General features: G+C 33.5%; 3 protein-coding genes across 3 annotated transcripts; 1 reads left to right on the forward strand and 2 right to left on the reverse strand.

Moving 5' to 3' along the window:
- Nucleotides 1-2,460: 2,460 nt before the first annotated feature.
- On the forward strand, nucleotides 2,461-8,849 carry LOC112020897 (E3 ubiquitin-protein ligase At1g12760; the record flags this gene model as incomplete). Its single annotated transcript, XM_065764701.1, is given in 4 exon segments — nucleotides 2,461-2,752; nucleotides 4,534-4,653; nucleotides 6,235-6,526; nucleotides 8,154-8,849. Coding segments are annotated over 4 exon segments (771 nt in total). The 3' UTR covers nucleotides 8,316-8,849.
- Nucleotides 8,850-11,723: 2,874 nt separating this feature from the next.
- LOC112006080 (large ribosomal subunit protein cL37) lies at nucleotides 11,724-12,958 on the reverse strand. Its single transcript, XM_024038378.2, has 2 exons — nucleotides 12,675-12,958; nucleotides 11,724-12,280 (listed from the first exon to the last, which is right to left on the reverse strand). Exons 1-2 carry the CDS (start codon nucleotides 12,937-12,939, stop codon nucleotides 11,919-11,921), a joined length of 627 nt encoding a protein of 208 aa, XP_023894146.2. The 5' UTR covers nucleotides 12,940-12,958; the 3' UTR covers nucleotides 11,724-11,918.
- Nucleotides 12,959-15,887: 2,929 nt separating this feature from the next.
- On the reverse strand, nucleotides 15,888-18,793 carry LOC112020929 (large ribosomal subunit protein cL37 alpha). The gene is made up of 3 exons (XM_024053500.2): nucleotides 18,567-18,793; nucleotides 17,318-17,686; nucleotides 15,888-16,248 (listed from the first exon to the last, which is right to left on the reverse strand). The coding sequence occupies exons 1-2, from the start codon at nucleotides 18,673-18,675 to the stop codon at nucleotides 17,343-17,345; spliced, it is 453 nt and encodes a 150-aa protein (XP_023909268.2). The 5' UTR covers nucleotides 18,676-18,793; the 3' UTR covers nucleotides 15,888-16,248; nucleotides 17,318-17,342.
- Nucleotides 18,794-20,605: the final 1,812 nt, after the last annotated feature.

The raw sequence follows: 20,605 nt of genomic DNA on the forward strand, positions 1-20,605 counted from the left end.
GGGGGGTGTTTAATTTGTTACTTGCCACAGCTACTGACTTGCTGTCCATACCAATTATATGATATTATAAATTATGATTCATTCATGGTCAACATCTCACAGTACTTAACGACAGCCAACTGTTTCCTCGCTACAAAAAGAATTAATGTTATTTATACACAATTATATGTGTATAAAATTATTTTATATATATAAATATATATAAATTTCAATTTATGGCATACATTTATCATGATTGCTCTTATTATCAAGCTAAGAACCTAATTGACTTCTGGTATTGGCAGAATTTGAATCTCAAATCCCTTTATTCAACGACAGAAGACTTGTTGAACTAACTTAAATCCACGTGCATAAATTTATTCACTAACTACTAATTTGACAAAATGGGTATCTTGCACAAAACTCTCTAAGAAAAACTGCTTCTCCTGAAAAATGCATAGTGAACGATGTATCGTTTTAGTCATTCCAACATGTTGATGGCACTACCACCCAATATTTCCTACCCCAAGCAACTCCTTCACCAGATACACACCTAATTCCTACCAATCTCTCTTTTTCTGTCTAGTTGTTACTATCTAAAACTCTTCAATTATTCTCCTCTTATGAAACTAAATATTAATTTTTGTTGGGAGTTGTCCTAGGAAAATATAATATCAATCATTAACCAAATTTCATTGTCACAATAAGGATAAGAGGTGCCAATATACGAAAAGATTTGAGGAACTCTTTTTTTCTTATATGTGAAACTTTATTTTATATTAAGTATGAATGAAATGAAAAGGGAGTCAAGATTAGGAGGAAGACATTACTTATCATTAAAAATAGTCAACAACTTTAGAATAGGACAATTCATCGTTGAATCGAAATTGGTATCTTTAACTTGAATTTTAAAGGTTTTTTTTTTTTTACTCTATATGTATAATAATCTAGGAAGTTAAATAAAATGGGCAAAAAAAAAAGGTAAAAAGGTTGCCTCCATACGATGTATATGATTAAAGCTTGCATGCATTTATTTTGTTTTCGATATGTTACATTGTGTGGGCAAAGGTGCAATGAAACCAGCAATTTTGTCATCTTTGAAGGCTACTGCATGTGAGTTTACCTTTTGCTTGAGGTGGTGGATAGAGTCTCATTATACTTTGTTGTGTTTATGATACTGTACTTATTAGCTTTCATCATTAGTCAGCTCCTTTCATTGTTGGAGCACTGGTGATCTTCCATATGTAATTTTTCTCAAAGATACAATTTTAAGAGAAACAGGTTAGCAACGAAAGTAATTCTCATTGCTTGAGCTTTTCTTTAAACTTGATTGTCCTGATCCGTGCACTATGTTCTCCCTCTGTGTTTTTGTGTTTGGAGGGGGTGGGATGAAGATATGGACTTTGTAGATTGTACCAAGACATATCAAATATCATTTTGATGTAAATTGATAGCATAAGAGCAAGTGCAAGAGGGTAAATGGGGGAAACTCGTACGTTGTTCTTTTTTTATCTCTTTCCTTAAATATTGATCCTTTCCCTTGTCCAACTTTGTGCTTAAGAGTTCATACTTTGTATGTTGACAACTAAGGTGACATTTAGAAAAGACAGAATCCAAGTAGCGAGAAGATTCTTTTATCGTCATGTGTCATGTTGTGCCTTCAATTCGTTAGTGGGTTTGCTCTTTAATGTGTGTGTGGTGTTCCATTTCATATCTATACATCTAGCTCTCATAATTTAGCTAATCTGCATAATAAATGTGGGGGATCTGTTTTCAGCATATCTAGTTGTCAGCAAAACAGTAAATCCCATTATGTGTGCTTGCAATTAATAATGTCCATTCATTTCAAGTTAATCAGAGACTAAAGGCACAAACATCTGCATTGCAGTGAACCGAAAAATAAACTTTTTCTCCCCTCTTTCTAATAAGATGGGAGAGATTGAAAACAATTACTAGTATGCAAAATCCTAAACTCTTAACAATTGAAGAATGTTTCATGTAACACTTGTTATTGTTTTTATTTTGTTTTTCAGAATTGTGAAAAACTTGGAGTCAATAAATACAATGATATCATCCATCTGGTGGGTATTTGGATTCTATTGGATTGTTGTGGGTGGCCAAGCACTTTTGCAGGATTCTCCTCGCCTCTATTGGTAAGAGACATGGCTTAAGAATTTCAACTAATTCTAAATGGACATCTCTAATGGTTTTTTACATAAACGTACTTACGTACATCATGAGAATGAATAAGAGGAAATAAAAAACAAGTGCTTGAATGATTTTATCTCAATATGAATAAAGATGAAGTTTAAATCTATGTTGAAACTTATTCATTAGGTGCATCAACATAAAATTTGGTAAAATTATTTTTCTTCTGGTGGATTTTGTGCCTATTTTGTACTTCTTGTGGGAACGCTAGTTAACTGCTTTATGTTTCTATATATCAGAAAGAGAGAAAGAGAAGAGGGAAGCAGCAGCAGCAACCCCGATCGGAGGATGAGGAGTCGGGGCACGATTACATTTACTATAACGATAACGGCGGTTACTGTTGCTACTGGTACTACTGGAAGGCGATAATGGTGGTGGACCTGGTGTGGAACATGGGGTTCGTGGTGGTGGCTCTGGTGGTTCTACTGTCTAGTTTCAAAGAGAGACCTTCCACACCTCTCAGGCTTTGGCTCTTCGGTTACTCTCTCCAATGCCTCTTCCATGTCGCCTTCGTCTACCTTCACTTTCTCTTTCGCAATTCTTCCTACACTTTCTCTCACAACAGGTCACTCTAGCTTCTCACTCTCTCTCCTATTTTATTTTTCTTTTTATTTTAAAAAATAAAATTTATTTCTCAGCAACAATTGAGGTTTTATGTTGGTAGTTGGTGTGGTATTAAATGTGACGCTTATCAAAAAAATGTAGTATTGTTAGTCTTTTTTTTTTTGCAAAATTATATTTTGTTTTTTTATTCTTGAAAATAATGTTAATTTGGGTAGTTAATTTTTTATTTAATTGATATTAATAAGTTTTAAGCGTCCCTTTTTCATTTTTAGTTAATTATGAAATTGGGTGTGTGCGTAGTATTGCTGTTTTTAGTTACATTGAAATTTTTGTTTTGTTTTTTGATAAACAAGAAGAAAGAGAGTTTTTTTTTTTTTTTTGGGTATTGCTTTGCAATTTTCTGTCTCTACAGTCAACACGTTTTTGAGTAATATTAATTTTCCAATTTTCATAGTATAATTGGGTCTCTCTCTCTCTCTCTCTCTCTCTCTCTCTCTCTCTGTGCTGAGATTTTGATTAGTATAAATTAGTAGTAATAAAGAGCATGTCTCAAATTACAGCATAAGGTTATGTTGGGTACAGAATGTTGGGGAGACTGGGTTTAAGCTTATCTGATGGGTAGGATAGTAGTAGAAACAATGGACCACATTCATATTTTGGTTCTGAGAATTAAAAAATGTGACAATTAATGTCAAATTTGGAGGACAATAATCTAGGGTTTTTTTTTTTTTACTCTATATGTATAATAATCTAGGAAGTTAAATAAAATGGGCAAAAAAAAAAGGTAAAAAGGTTGCCTCCATACGATGTATATGATTAAAGCTTGCATGCATTTATTTTGTTTTCGATATGTTACATTGTGTGGGCAAAGGTGCAATGAAACCAGCAATTTTGTCATCTTTGAAGGCTACTGCATGTGAGTTTACCTTTTGCTTGAGGTGGTGGATAGAGTCTCGTTATACTTTGTTGTGTTTATGATACTGTACTTATTAGCTTTCATCATTAGTCAGCTCCTTTCATTGTTGGAGCACTAGTGATCTTCCATATGTAATTTTTCTCAAAGATACAATTTTAAGAGAAACAGGTTAGCAACGAAAGTAATTCTCCCTCTGTGTTTTTGTGTTTGGAGGGGGTGGGATGAAGATATGGACTTTGTAGTTTGTACCAAGACATATCACATATCATTTTGATGTAAATTGATAGCATAAGAGCAAGTGCAAGAGGGTAAATGGGGGAAACTCGTACTTTGTTCTTTTTTTATCTCTTTCCTTAAATATTGATCCTTTCCCTTGTCCAACTTTGTGCTTAAGAGTTCATACTTTGTATGTTGACAACTAAGGTGACATTTAGAAAAGACAGAATCCAAGTAGCAAGAAGATTCTTTTATCGTCATGTGTCATGTTGTGCCTTCAATTCGTTAGTGGGTTTGCTCTTTAATGTGTGTGTGGTGTTCCATTTCATATCTATACATCTAGCTCTCATAATTTAGCTAATCTGCCTAATGGATGTGGGGGATCTGTTTTCAGCATATCTAGTTGTCAGCAAAACAGTAAATCCCATTATGTGTGCTTGCAATTAATAATGTCCATTCGTTTCAAGTTAATCAGAGACTAATGGCACAAACATCTGCATTGTAGTGAACCGAAAAATAAACTTTTTCTCCCCTCTTTCTAATAAGATGGGAGAGATTGAAAACAATTAGTAGTATGCAAAATCCTAAACTCTTAACAATTGAAGAATGTTTCATGTAACACTTGTTATTGTTTTTATTTTGTTTTTCAGAATTGTGAAAAACTTGGAGTCAATAAATACAATGATATCATCCATCTGGTGGGTATTTGGATTCTATTGGATTGTTGTGGGTGGCCAAGCACTTTTGCAGGATTCTCCTCGCCTCTATTGGTAAGAGACATGGCTTAAGAATTTCAACTAATTCTAAATGGACATCTCTAATGGTTTTTTACATAACGTACTTACGTACATCATGAGAATGAATAAGAGGAAATAAAAAAACAAGCGTTTGAATGATTTTATCTCAATATGAATAAAGATGAAGTTTAAATCTATGTTGAAACTTATTCATTAGGTGCATCAACATAAAAATTAGGTAAAATTATTTTTTTCTGGTGGATTTTGTGCCTATTTTGTACTTTTTGTGGGAACTCTAGTTAACTGCTTTATGTTTCTATATATCAGAAAGAGAGAAGGGGGGGGGGGTGAGAAGGAAGCACTTATGCACACTGGAACGTCATGTTTATATAGAGGATCTTCTTCCAATACAATAAATTTTTCTTGTTTTCTTCTTTTTCTCTCTTCTCCTTAAAATTATATAAATTAAGAGCCGAGCTTGTGTTAAGTTCTTGGTAGTTTAGAAATTGGAGAAGGAAGAAATGGGAATTAAGGAAGAAGATCACAGTTACTTTGAGAGTAACCAACCTCCTAAGCAAAGAAAGAAGAAGAAGAAGAAGATAAGCACTAACTTGGGTTAATTCTGTGGATACCTCTTATCGATCATCTTAGCAGCTTATATACAATGCAATCTCTGCTTAACCAATTCCCACCCAAAAACTAACTAACTGCATTACTGTAACTAACTGTATTACTGTACTAACAATACTAGCATACAATACAACACATGGTAGCTTCAGTACATACAGATACAGCTAGTATCCTAACAGCTTGGGAATACTCAAAGGAAGATCTTTAAATTGTATGATTTATTGATGTTTTCATACTGTTAAATCGCTCCCCCCCCCCCCCCCTCTCTTCCAAGTGTTGTGAAGTATTTTGCTTTTGTTGTGTGAGGTGATATCTTGTTATTCACCAAGTTCAACTGTTTATCATTCTATGGCCTTTTGACAATAAGGGGGTGCTTGGTAGTCATAGAACCTGGCCAACTAAGAACAATATAATCAGTCTTAATTATTTTCAATTTGATAAAAAAAAATGTCAGAAAATTGTTCAACAATGGACCAGATATATTCCTATAAAAAGCTAGTTTTTTACTTATAAATTTGGTTTTGTTCAAATACACATTACCTCTGAAATGAAGTTATAAATTTTTGGTGTTTTCACATGCATATTTTGATGACAAAGTAACAAACTAGTTTTAAATCTGGTAATTTCATATATATTACCACCAAATCTGGTAGTAACTTAAAAAAAATCTGGTAGTAACTAATTGTAACCTACATTTAGACAAACTAGATATAAAACAAAAGCAGTTCATCTTTGGACTAGTTTTATTTTTGGTTCAGCTTATATCAGAATTCATGGCCTGTGCAAAGTATTTGATCTACATAGGATTTGAGCCCAGATCAGGGCTCAAGTCAACACTTATATAGTTTCTAGTTATCAATTGGAAGCAGCCAAAAGAGAAGTAATACCAATATTTAAAAACTCAGCCATGATATATTATTATTTGTTTTCATGTTCAACGAACATATGGAACCCTCAGTGATATTCCCTGTAAATTATGTGCAGGTTAACTGTTGTTTTTCTAGCCTTTGATTTGTTCTTTATCATCTTTTGCATTGGAATGGCATTTGTCATTTTCTTTGCTCTCTGCTGCTGCATTCCACTTGTTGCATTTGCCTATGCTATGACAATAAGAAAAGGTGCATCTGAAGATGATATTGGCTCTCTTCCCAAGTATAGATTTCGACAGGCCAATCCAATGGGGATCTTCGACAATGATGGAATGAAAGTTGTTGGAGCAATGGAGTCAGGAAACAGTAATTCTGTCAATGAACTTTCTCTTCATCCAGAGGATTCTGTGAGCACCAATTCCTCATCTTTTTTTCTTTTTCTTTTTTAATTTAGTTTTAATTTAATCATATCAGATTTATTCGGTTGCTCAAATTCATTGCTTCATTCTGCATGGAAGCATCTTTTTTACTCCTCATCATTTTTCATAGTCTTTCCCCTTTTTTTGTTTTTTCAACATGGTTCTTTGCATCTTCTACGCCATAATAATCTTTGAACCCATCTGCCTTGCTAGCATACAAATTTACTGTGACGTAAATGTTGATATTAATAGAATATTGTGATATTTGGCTTTGACTAGAGCTATTGTTTCTTTGATTAATACAATTTGGAACTGTCATTTTACTAATTTTTCCTAGAATTCCACAATTTTCATTGATCCATAAATCTTTATTGTGGTGAGAAATTTCAATGGTCAAGTTATCAATATTTTTGTTTTGATTACAAAACAAATTCAACCTCTAAAGTCATGCTACAAACTTTAGTAGGCCTTTTATGCTATGGAATTTATGATGGGTTTTAAAAATAACTGTTATGATGCTAGTGGAACAATGCAATTATTTAAAATATGCTTATAAGTTTTTGTCTTATTTTTCGGCCAAGGAAATGTGCATGAAATGTTTGATCCATTCCCTGGTGCAACTTAGGAAGTTTTTTGAACTATTACTTGGTTATTCTCATGTTATGTGCATTTGAGAAATAGGAAAACTACAACTCTCTCTCTCTCTCTCTCTCTCTCTCTCTCTCTCTCTCTCTCTCTCTTAATTTTCTTTTGGCTGATATCAATATATCTTATTACTTATCAAAAAAAAAATCTTTTGGCTGACATATTAGTCACATACAGGATTTTTGTACAATGTTTGATTAAGCAGACCTTGATTAAAAATTCTAATTGAGGTCTTTTCAAGTGGTGGTTGTCATGCCAAACAAAATTGATCCATGTGAGGATTAAAAATATATGTAGATGTGCAAAGGCTTTATAAACTATCAATGATAAGATTACTTCTTAGTTACTACTATTTGATCAATTTTTGGTGACATTTTTATTTTTTTTTTGAGAAGTCCCATGCAGTGATGGACCAGTTATACTTGCTCCCTTGTGATACTTATGTATCAGTTACCAATATTGTTTTCACATGGTGTGACATAGCTGAAGTCCATCATTGCTCTTCCCCCATCCCCCCTAATAAATATTAATTACTCAAAAAGTGGTTATCCATAATGCACTTATCCTAATAAATCCGGTCGTCATGGATCTCATTGCTGTAGATAAACTAACAACTTGTAATATTTCCTTAAAATTTACATTTTTCCATATGGTATTGGTTGATATTTATCAAACTTATATAATTGCACTTGATTCATTGGTGGTGCTACTCATTATGTGACTCTGCATAGAAGGCTTATAGCTTGGAGTGGAAGCTATGTTATTGGTTGATAAGCATCAAACTTTTATGATAGCACTTGATTCATTGGTGGTGCTACATTGCTACGAATTGTGTGATTGTGCATACAGTGCTAATATCATGGAGTGGAAGCTATCTTTTTTTTCTTTCAAGTGCTATTGCTATTGCAACTGCAAAATTTTCAGAATCAGAGACACATGAATCCTAATTTATGTCCTGTCTTTTTTGTAGGAGTGCTGCATCTGCCTTTCACAGTATGTAGATGGAGTAGAGCTGTATACCCTTCCCTGCAATCACCATTTCCATTGTGGATGCATCAGCAGATGGCTTCGAATAAATGCGACCTGCCCTCTCTGCAAATATAATATCCTCCGGGGTGATACATTGGTTTGACCATTTTTCTTGTGTCCAAATCACAAGACAGCGAGGCTATATATTTATTGAATGCGAAGGATTTGAGAGTGCAGGATCCTGATGGTCATTTCACTGACCTGCTGACTACTGATGTAGAGAACAGAGAAGGGCAAAAAAAAAAAAAAAAAAAAAAAAAAAAAAAACAAAAGTAAAAAAGAAAACGGGAAGAGTGAAATTTTCTTACATGGTTCCAGTTCCTAAACCCTTAATTTGTAAATAGATTGCGTTTTCAACTCTAGTTTACATTGACTGTATACTTTGTAGATGTGGTAAGTTAGGACAAAAAGTTGGAGATGGGGTCTTTCCTTGTCATTTGATTTGCAAATATGGAAATCAATTGAAATTTCTGCTCTTTTGCAGCCACTGAACAAGTTTCAGTTGACAAACGAGCCCTCCACTCCTCAAGCCCGTGGGAGGAACCAAAGAGCCAGAGGGCGAAGTAGGGAAAATGTTGGATTATGTTTTGTAGGAATATTTATATTTGTGTGATGACAAGTTTAACTTTTGCTTTTATCATGAATTGGCAAAATCAGCATGGTGATTTAGACTGATGTGAAAGAATTAAAAGAAAGAGATCTTATCTCTTGGGTTAAGACTGGGAATGTGGAAAAAGCAACCGAAAGAACTTGGTTACTAGTAAATCAGGTTCTACAAAACAAACCCCAAACGTAGCAATGCGTAACATGCAGGGTGGCATCAGATACCTATAGAAAACCTTGTATAACAAGGAAATGGCAGGCTTCACTATTTTACCGAAGTCGTTGCTGTCATTGCAATTTGAAGGCCATTACAGAACGACAGATTTCCTTAGTAGGCATGTCTGTCAAGAAAAATGGAAGTGCATATTTTTCATGCAACTCGAATGCTGTGCCTCCATTATGCAAAGGGATTGGAAGAGGATTCTGATTTTGTGAGATGTAAAGTACACGCCATGCCCAGGATTGAGCGCTTTGCACTGAATCTGAATGTAAAGTACGTCACATGATGCTGAATGTGAACCGGTCATGATTGAATGCAAATCTGCAATCCCAATCAGCTTTGCATAAATTTAGGATATTCTATTTTACAAATTCAACTTAGGTCAATCCTCTAGGACCACTACTACTTCCTACTTAAGAAGCATAGACAATTCATTTGGGTGTCATACCGTGTCGGACACTTCCGAGGCACTTCAACACACGTGTCCTAGAAGATTTCTTTTCTTTTCTTTTCTTTTTTTTGTAAAAGTTTTGGGACACAAGAGGGACATTTAAAAAAAAAAAAAAAAAATCTTTTTAGTCTCAGTCTTGAACACTTATCTAGTTATCTTTTATTTACATTTTTAAATCTTACCATTGGTTTGTATTCTAATTTATAAATATCATTTATTAGTTATAAGTTTACTTTATTATTTATTATTACTCTTCATGATTACTCTTGGCTGATCATGGCTAATTTCCTTTAATTAAAATACAATGTATTTCATCTAAAAAAAACCTAATATATTTTTAACATTATATGAAAAAATAAATGTTAACGATATTTTAAAATATAAATAAAGATATATTTAAGAATTAATTAATATGCTTATCCCAGCAGTATCCTGTCCTAATTTTTCAAAAAATTGTCATGCCTATGTCCATGTATGTGCTTCTTACTCAGTGGTTGTAGAATGTTAATCAAGGTAGATCCAATGTTTCTTGATACCTAATTGGCTAATTGTTAGAATATTGGTCAAATGATTAAATTCACTATTTCTTTAGTGCTCAACCTTTTAGGACAGTTAGTCATTTATTTTGGTATCAGGGCAAGAGGTTCTGAATTTGAACCATACTTAAACTTTTGGAAGATTTAAAAATTTATCACTAATAAAAATTCTTCATTTTGAAATTTTGGGTAAAAAAAAAAAACTATGCTTTCGTTGTTAGGAAAAATATTCCAGCAACTTACATTTTCCCAAAAAAAAAAAAAAAAGTTTTAGAAACAAGCATTTTTTGTAGTCTCATTTGTCATGAACAGAGGACAGGACAGAAGACTGAAGAAGAACTAGAGACAAGTTCCCAAATATATTGTTCCACAGTTCTGCTATGTGACACTCGAGTGAATAAAACTGTTCTCAAATTACAGATTCAAACAGGCCTTAACATTTTCATTTCTTAATAAAGATCAGATCCACAAATAATCTGGTTAAACCTTGGAGGCTGTTGTACAGCCGTGCATGCATGGCACTGAAAGTAGTCATGGTATTAGCATAGACCCAAGAAATCTAGGAGAAACATCATCTAAAGTCTAAACTAAGAAAACACTATATATGTCACTGCTTTTCGGTCTTTGTCTGCATATTTTAAGTGCAGTTCCTGGGAAACTTGCTTTTTGCTACTCCATTAAAGACATAGATTACTGGACCTTTGAGAACTTTAACATTTTGATAAGTATATACCATTTACGAAGCATGAAACCTTAGAGTGGAAGATTCATTATTCTACTTAAACCTTTTGCTCGAGCTTTGCTCCTATTTCACTTAGAGTGATCTAACTTTGAACCATATGAAAAGGGATTTCAAGAAAGCTTTCTTGTTCTCTTCTTGTGAATAGGAGAGATGTGGGGGGGGAGGGGGAGGTGGGCGGGGGGGTTGTGTTGGTGAGCACAATTTAAATCACAAATTTTAGACAAATTCATGTTTCTAATGCAAATGCCAAAAATATATGAGACCACTAAAATGCAATGTATTATGTGGTCTATTGTGTTAAATCTTGCTCAAGGCTTGCCTTTCCTACTCTGGTAGTGAAGTAAACAACAAATTTACACAAAGCCATGCAGCTACTTCCAAGGAGTCTCCTTAAATCCAAAATTTAGTTCTTATGGCTGCTGGCTGCTGCAGGAGTGTCACAGAAGTATACATAGCCAGAGTTCCCACTAACCCAAATTTTATATACCTGGAGAGTCCAAAAGGATTGCTTGATTTTCTTGGTTGCCATCAGTTTCTCCCTCTATTTGCTGCCACAGTTGACCCTTTAAGGGATTCAAATTTCAAAGGACACTTAAACCTGAAATCCTCAAGTGAAGGACTTCAGGAAGATGATTAACGAGTAATAATTTCTGCAGCTTAGCAACAATTAAGGGACATTGCAGCTGTTGTAAATTTTCCAAGTTTAAGATGTAACCTAACAACCTCAAGACTGTCATATCTAAATAGTATGATGATGCATTCATTTCATTTACAATCCATGGTTTATGGAAACAACGCCACTGAGTTAGTTGCTTATAAATGAAGTACCTATCTTTCTTAACTCTTGGACACTTTTTAGTTTTACCTCACAATCACATAATAACCGACTAACTATAACCAGGATACAAAATTGTAGTACACTAATAGAATGGAAATAATCTCAAGATAAGAGGGCTATCTAATCAGTCAAAAAAGAGGTGACTTTAAACAATCTACAAATTGGAAATGTATATCTACCACTGAAGTCTTTAATTTGAAAGTAACAAGATACACTGATGCACAGATATTGTCTAAGCTGGCAAGAACAAATTGAAATGACACATAAAGAAGCAAAAGGGTCAGCACAAAACCTGCAATACAATTTGAGGCAAAGGTCATACATTCTTTAACTTCTTCATCTTTGAGGGCGGCCATCGGCCCTTCTTCCTCAATCTCCTCTTTCTAACAAGCCTCTTTCTCCGAAGCCTAATCTTTTTTGCCAATTTCATCCTCTCCTTCTGTTCCATCCTCTCCTGAAGCTTTGATTCCAAGGGCAGTTTGTTAACTGGCACAACCTCCTCCTTGCTCTCAGCCTCTTCCTTGATATCCGAAGAAGGCTCAGCACCGGTTCCATCAATGTCAGAAGAAGCTTTCACAATTAGCGAACCCGTCTTCTTGATGATAAAGGGTGTGTGAATGTGAATCCCTTTGAAAGATTTTGGGTGCAGATCAATGGGTTTCATATGCAACCTGGAGACTGAAAGCCAATAGCATAAAATTTGGATATGAAAAAGTTTAAAGCTTGAAATACAACCAAAAGAAGGAAAATTGAGTTATTTTTATACAAAACCCAGATAACAAAATGATTTGTTGCAATATATGAAATGGCATTGTAACCTTTAGAAGCTACTGAAGCTAGTAAATACAGGTGCAGATTAAAGTGATCTTTACGTGTTTGAAGAAAAACCCAACCGAGTATGTGATTGAATACGAAGTAAGGCAAGGTTGCTACAAGAGAATAAATTATAAAACAACAATGACGTTGCTCAATTCGGATTCATTGACTTTGGGATATATGCATAAAAATTGTATCAGCAACAATTAAAAACGTAAAGAGGAATAACAAATGAGAGAGAGAGAGAGAGGCTTACCTGGTGATGATGATGAACAAGACAATGAAGAAGAAGATGAAGAAGAAGGGTGAGAGGTGAGAGGATTGGAGCAGAGAAGGAGAGCCATAACGCTGGCTCTCTTTGAAATTTGGTGGTTTGGATATGAATGTGTAGAAAGTGGATAAGCCTTAAAAAGCTCCTCCTCCTCCTCCTGTGTCCGTGTATTTGTCGTCAGTCTATAGTCCACTCTCCACTCGATAAGGTAACCATAACGAAGAATTTTTAATTTTACTACCCATCCCATCACTTTAATCCCCCAATTTTTACTCAAATGTTAAAATGTGATGTCGCTCAACTTAAATTCTCCAAAAATATTTTGAATAAAAATGTTTATATTTATAATGGGAGTAATGTTATAGGCTTATAGCCACATATTATTTTATAATATTTTTATAAAATGTTGACGTTGCTAACATTTTATTAATTTTTATCTAAACCTATCATTATTACTTTTTCATTTACGAATAATCACTCATTACATAAGTAATTTGTAAAAAATTTTGTATATCTAGCATTACTCTTATAATGGAGAAATCTTGAGTTCAAATTCCTACCTCAATTTCAAATAAAAAGTTGTAATACGAGCATAAACTCAGCTCAGTAATTTAGGATACTAAGTAAGATAAATATTACAACTAATTTATGTTATGGATTAATATTGATCCACAATGGGAAATTTGAACAAGAATACGTAAATCACTTAGTTCATCCAATGCATGGAGATGAACATTTCTTTCTTTAATTTTGTGTATTGTGTTACAAGAATAATTCTCAAGAACATTTACACTCTCTATCTCTCTCTTTTTGTATATTGTGTGTTATTTCTTTCTTTCTTCTTTCTTCTCTTTTATATGAGCCATCTCCCTCTTTTTCGTATTTTGTCTTTGTCTACCTGGATAAATTTGTTCTTATCATGCTCTCTTTTTTTGGTTATTCATCATGAACAGAGTCTTCTAGGATTTCTTCTTACTATTCAAGAGTTCAACTATATAACTTTTGGTCTTATGGTTATTCATAATGAATAGTGACTTCCAAGGCTTCTTTTTACTATTCAAGCTTGTTCTTCTACATTAAATGCAGTGGTGCCAGGCAGGTGACCTTCATTAATGCGGAGATTGTTGTGAAATCATTAGGAAGTTTTAGAAAGTTACCTCAAAGAAGTTTACCTTCTCTGGGATTCTACCTCAGAAGCTCGGACAATCCTCAGATGTGACCTCAGTATTGGGCTTGGGAGCATATTAAGTTTTGACCACCAGTTCGAAGATCGATATTCATTATCAAAATTGGCTAGTTGATGCTAAATTTGTTTCCACTGTTTGGGCCAATGTTATATAGGCCCAATATTTATCCCACAAAAATTACTATTTAAAAATATTTTATAGAAAAAGTCAAAACATATTTCATATACTTCGAAATTGTTTCTTATAATTTCAAATTACTCTATAAACCAAACTTATTTTTACGTAAATAGATGTCAAATAAGAAAGTATTTTCTAGGTTTTTTCACAAATAAGAAAACAAATCCCAAATTTGGAATATACACTAAAAAAATTAAGCAAAAAGGTGACTAATTTGAATTAAAAATTTTCAATTTTGGAAAAAATCAATAGTTAGACAACAATTGATAATAACAATTAATAGTCGGCCCGTGAAAAGAAAAATCAAAAAGAGTGTAATCACACTTGTGAGAGTAGTTTGTAGTGGTTTTTTTTAGTATCTAATGTTCCAGAAGCACATTGCTACTCTTCAAAAGTGGAAAATGTTTTTTGCTATTCAAAAGGAAAACGTTTTCCACTAATATTGTACTTGTTTTCCATTGATTTGCATTTTTCACAAAATCAAAACCCAAAAAATGTAAGAAAAGAGAAGCCACTTCCTACCAAAACAAAGAAGCTTCAAATGGTTTAAGGTAGTCATTGTGTTTTTTGGATTTAGAAAATTCACATTAGCTTACCTAAAATTTCCTTTTTATTTTATGATAACAACCTACCATTTTTCTTTAGGCAAAAAAAAAAAAAAAAAAAAAAAAAAAAAAAAAGCGCCAATCACTTTACAAAACACTCACCTCATATTCTCTTACCCATACTCTATTTCATTAAAATATTTATCCTTTTATTTATTATTTTTCCACTTTTCTTTATTTTAGTTAACATAATAAATAAAGATTGGGAGAATGAACCATGTTCCCCCCTAGAGATGGGGAGGCATTATAGCAAAAAATTATTTTAGGGAATAGGAAGCTTTTTGAGTTTCTCTTCCTAAATTGGTGTCTTACCTTTTAGGGAAATCAATGTAATTGGTCTTAGATCTATTTAAAGTGCATCATTTGTACATGTGAATTGTAATGATTTAGTGTTGGGTTGAAAGACACGTTATAAAAGACGTGACCTTGTGTATAAAAGTAACTTTAATTACCCCAACTCTATAATAAATTAACTTCAATCAATTCTTTTTCTATTGTTTGTAATAATCTACTTTGGAAGGTTAGGAACCATTTTAAACATGAGACAAAAGTTGAGGACCAACAATAAAAGAGAATGTTCAAAGTATAGAGGAAGTAAGGGAGACAGTAAAAAGTAAAAAATAAAAAATAAAATAAATTTTATATTTGAATGAAGTAAATTATTACATTAGCCTCAAAACTTAATTCACTTGTTTATAAATTAGTTGTTGATGATGGGTGTTTTAGGAATATTCAGTGACAAAATTGAGGACTTAAAATTACCCAAGAGTTCTATTAATTAATAGTAGAGATGCCCATAATGCAGGAGCCAGGAGTCTGCATGCTAGCATTTACAGAGTAATTAACAACAAAATTTAAACTAAAGTGCATATACAAAGTAACAGCAAAATATAAACTAAAGAAAGCCAGCACGACTAGAAAGAAGGAAGCAACAAACACAGTACTTTGCCAGAGGTGTGTCATTACAGAAGAATGATACTATATCTATATGTACCAGTAGAAAGAACCCAAATAACAACTCCACTAGGCCATAAACAAATTGCCTAGACAAATGAAAGCAATTAGAAGGGAATGGCTCGGTCAGGGAGGGCTAACGAAATCAATCAGTAACTAAGTCCATGGGCTTCCTTAATAGGAGTAACATGTTCAAATGGTCTTCATTCAANTTTTACAGAGTAATTAACAACAAAATTTAAACTAAAGTGCATATACAAAGTAACAGCAAAATATAAACTAAAGAAAGCCAGCACGACTAGAAAGAAGGAAGCAACAAACACAGTACTTTGCCAGAGGTGTGTCATTACAGAAGAATGATACTATATCTATATGTACCAGTAGAAAGAACCCAAAATAACAACTCCACTAGGCCATAAACAAATTGCCTAGACAAATGAAAGCAATTAGAAGGGAATGGCTCGGTCAGGGAGGGCTAACGAAATCAATCAGTAACTAAGTCCATGGGCTTCCTTAATAGGAGTAACATGTTCAAATGGTCTTCATTCAACATATTCACAGGCACTAAAGTGATTGAGCAAACGGGAAGAAAATGTCGGAAGGGTTAGCTGGTGAGGAAATCTCCAACTAAGTAGTCTGTTTCACCAAAGAACAACAGTCAATATAATATACTACAATACATATGATCATATAGGTTCCATAAAAATGACAAAATATAGGCCCAAGCAGAAGAAAGCTGCATGAATACATAAAACTTCCAAGCCAGAAACACAATTAGTTCTCCTAAGCCCCCCATACACAAATGGCAAGTGTGTTATCATTCATACTTGGAGGATTAGATCTATGATTTTGTGAGAGCTAGCCACAAATCACAACACCAAGAGGATATTGGACTTTTACCAGAAAAGTTGCCAAACATATCCTTCTCCAAGCCCATGAAGCTGAAGAAGTATAAGGTTTTATAAAAAGGATGTTTTAGGTCTTGCAGTTTATGGCTCAAGGACCTTGTAGACCTGAGTATATGGATTTGGAGGAGCCTCCAGATGTCTGAAAACCAAACCATCAAAGTTTTAGGCTGAAATCAGCAAAGCATAACCATTGCCCCAGAAAATGTGAAAAGAACGGTTGTTCTTTAGTCCATTATTCTATCATATGAGTCTTCACTTTGGTACTCAATGGCTAAACATGGATACGCTATAGAGAACGGAGAACTTACTAGATCTTGAAAAGAAAAATATATAACCTGATTAGATGTATATGTTTTTCATAGATTTGTGAGAAGATGGGAGAAGAACTAAGTCTAGATAGCTTTCCTAAATGCTTGCATGTGAGTGCATCTGTCTACGGCCTAATGTTCTTTGTCTGTCAATAACACAACCATGCGCTTGCTTTACTTTCTGTCAGTAATTGTGGAGAATTACCATTTAGCTAATCACTAAACTAAAGTTCAACCTCCTAAAAGTAACGTAACACAAGGAACAGAACCCAAGAACACCATCATCCATGGGGACATTACAATGTGGGAGAACATTTTATCTATCAGGATAGAAATGGATATACAATGCTACCACCATATATTCAATTTCCAAACAAGAATAATCCAGTCATTGAGATTTGAACAAAACAAGTACATTCATATGACAGTAATTGAAACATATTAAAATTAAAAGGAAATCATATGAGCACAAAAATGTCAGCACTAAACCTGCAAGTTAACTTTGACGCAAGGGTCAGATGTTAGTCAACTTCTTCATCTTTGAAGGAGGCCAGCAGCCTCTCCTCCTCATCCTCCTTTTCCTCATGAGCTTTTTATTTCGAAGCCTTATCTTCTTCCACAATTTCAGTTTCATCTTGTGCTCCAGCTTCTGTTGCAGTTTTGAATCCAACGGAAGTTTTTCAATTGGCAAATCCACATCACCATCACTTTCTGACTGGGACTCACCACCATCACGAATTTCAGAAGATACCTTAGCAATGGTTCCAGCTCTTTTCTTGGTCATAATGGGTGCATAAGTGCAGGCTCCATCGAATGATTTAGCATGCTGATCAATGGGGTTCATGAGAAGCCTAGAAACTAAAAGCAGAACAATGTTAATCAAAATGAAAAATAAAGCAGATAAACTTTAACAGAACTTGGCAATAAGGGGCGAAAAAAGGCTTAAATAGACGGTTAGTCAAGAAAGTTTAGCTCATGAGTAATTTTAGTCTCTGAAGTTTAAAGTGATCACTTTAATTTTAAGTCCCTTAAATAGCGTGGTCAAACAAAAAACTAACATGTTATCACTCTACATGGACTAAAAGAGATCATTTTAAGTTTGTTATGAATAAAATTGATCACTTTAAGTTCATTAGGGACTAAAATCACTCATGGGCTAAAGTTTACACACAGATAAAGTATTTTGGCAAAAAAAAAAGATATTAATAATTAAAACAAAACCCATATAGCAACACTAAAAGTAGTAGTGAAAATAGAAAATACATAAATCATAGAGTTGAGAATGAAAAGGGGTTTGGAAGAAACCCCGAATGTGTGATGATGTTAACTCCGAAAAAATAGAGGCAATATATATTGAAGGAAGACCCAACTGAGTATAATAACTAAGACCCATATGCTAAAACAAAAGGCATTCACAAATAAAAACAATCACAGATTACTAGTTGCCTAAAAGAACGACTTTTTTTTTTTTTTCTTGTTCTTTTTTCACATTCCCTAGCTTGCAAAAAAGAACAAATGGGTATGCTATTGAATTCTGCAGAAACTCAAGTAATCCTTAATCAGTAAAATGTCAAAATGTGAGCTCAGTTTGTTTTGGGTTGTTATATAGATAGAGTGAAAGTGTATCTCTTGGTCTTTTTGTATTTCTTGATGGACTAGTTTAAAGGGGTAAAAAAGAAAAAAAGAAAAAAAAGAAAGGAAAACAACAAAGAGGAGCATCGTGTAGAGACAATCTCACCTGGATTTGTAGTGATAGGCAAGACTGAATATGGTGATGATGATGGTGATGATGAAGTAGACAAAGAAGAGAAACAGGCGTGAGTACTGTAGCTAACGAGGAGAACCATTGCGCTCTCTCTCTCTCTCTCTTTCCTTTTTTCTGCTTCCTTTTGGTTTTCTTTCGGTTTTTGAGTTTTTTCTCTCTCGGTCTCCCGGGAATGGCAAAGAAGACAAAAGAAAGCCAAATCACTTTTTGGTTTGTAAGTCGTAACCAAATTTCTTTTGGGCTTTTGGCTACGAAACCGATGGGAGATCGGCATTTCCCCTTATTTTTTTTTAATGTCCAGCCAATTGTTTTTGTTTAGAAATTATAAAGCAAGTATTTCTATTTTGAAACTCAATTTTTAAAAAATTAAGTTTTAATGTAACTCAATTTTATAATTATCAAGTTTTAAGTAAATTTTTTTCCTTAAATTTGATTTCAGTAAAAACGAGTTTCATCTACATTTTTTAAATTAGGAAAAGCCACGAGTGCTCTTCTAGCGATGCTAAAACTTATCTAGAACTTGATAATCATAAAATCAAGTTCTATGGTTCAAAATAGAAACAAGGTACTTAATAGTTTCAAAATAAGAATACTAGATATTTTTAAAAAATAAAGACAAAAGCCCATCTTCCCCACAAAACCGGACCAAAAAAATAAATACTAATAAATAAAATACAAATACAAATACAAATAAAAATACAAATTATACCCTTTAAATTTTGGTTAATTGTCATTTAATCCTTAAAAAAAATATTTTTATCATTAGGAATGTGCATTCAATCCACCAATCCCAATTTCTCGGGTTGACTTTTCATGAGTTGATGAGTCTTTTTTTGTTTTGTTTTAATAAAGGTTGGGTTAGGTCAAGTTGAAAAATAATAAACTTAATTATCCTGACCAGTTGACCCAACTCTTGCCTTTAATACTTTAAAAATTATATGTGGTTTGAATTTGCTAGTTAGATTTACTTTTTTGATTATGAGGCTTAGTTTAAATTCGTTAGTTTGATTTATTTTGATATTTAGGAGCTTGGTTTTAATAAAATTGGAATATTATTCAATTGTGTATATGGTAATTATTTATTGAATAACGAACTTAAATAGATAGAACAAGAAATCTAATTTTTTTTAATTAATCCTAACAAAATGTTCTCAACCCAACCCTCCTAGTCCTACTTTGGAGATTTCTCAACCCGAGGAGGTTAGATTGAGTTGAAAAATACGTCAAATCCAACCCAACATGACACATGCATACTCCCTACTTGTGAGTTGTGTAAAACATTCAACTTCACATTTATTGCCAAAATTGATCCTTTCACCTATAATCTCCATTAAAATAAATATATATATATATATATATATATATTATTATACCATAATGATCACTTCACAAATATAAGTTTCTGTAGGGTGGGAGGCAAGGGTCGAGGTTCACACACATATTAGACTAGAGTAAAACAAATAAATAATTAAATGTTTTTTTTTTGAAACAATTATTTAAAAAATCCTCCAACACTCAACAATAGCATGATTCAAATCCCAATCTAAGTTGGAAATATACCCAATCCGAAACATGTAAAATTATGTGTCTTATCTGATGGTATTATTATATATGTGGTCTGATTTTCCAACATGAGTATTTTCCCTGTTTAAAAGGTAACCCATTCAAAAAAAGAGAGGGACCATTATGTCTTTACTCAAATGGCCCAATCCGGGTAGATGAGATCCCATGAGTCGTAAGCCCAAAGTTATATTAAGTTATGACTCTGAAACATGTAAGAGCCTAATTTGTGTATAGGGATATTTATTGATGGTAAAGCCCAATTCGTGAGGTGAAGAAATGTGGGTCATGAAATCCAATATCTGAAGTAAGTAAATATGGGTCATAAAGCCTAATCTAAAGTGAAGTAATTTGGGCCTATCACAGGCATGTAGAAAAGAGTTAGGCTCGAGGCCCCGCAGACACCCTAGCAAATATGATTCTAAGGACAAACATTTCATTTCACACAGACT

This window comes from Quercus suber, unplaced genomic scaffold (genome assembly GCF_002906115.3).
Source record: "Quercus suber isolate HL8 unplaced genomic scaffold, Cork oak 2.0 scaffold_579, whole genome shotgun sequence".
Taxonomy (NCBI): domain Eukaryota; kingdom Viridiplantae; phylum Streptophyta; class Magnoliopsida; order Fagales; family Fagaceae; genus Quercus; species Quercus suber.

What these genes read in the sequence shown, in the direction of transcription:
- LOC112006080 (XM_024038378.2), bottom strand. Translation starts at nt 12,939, where the DNA reads ATGGGATGGGTAGTAAAATTAAAAATTCTTCGTTATGGTTACCTTATC. An exon ending in TTGTTCATCATCATCACCAG is followed by an intron (nt 12,281 to 12,674) that starts GTAAGCCTCTCT and finishes ATTGGCTTTCAG; the next exon opens with TCTCCAGGTTGCATATGAAA.
- LOC112020929 (XM_024053500.2), bottom strand. Translation starts at nt 18,675, where the DNA reads ATGGTTCTCCTCGTTAGCTACAGTACTCACGCCTGTTTCTCTTCTTTG. An exon ending in GCCTATCACTACAAATCCAG is followed by an intron (nt 17,687 to 18,566) that starts GTGAGATTGTCT and finishes TTCTGCTTTTAG; the next exon opens with TTTCTAGGCTTCTCATGAAC.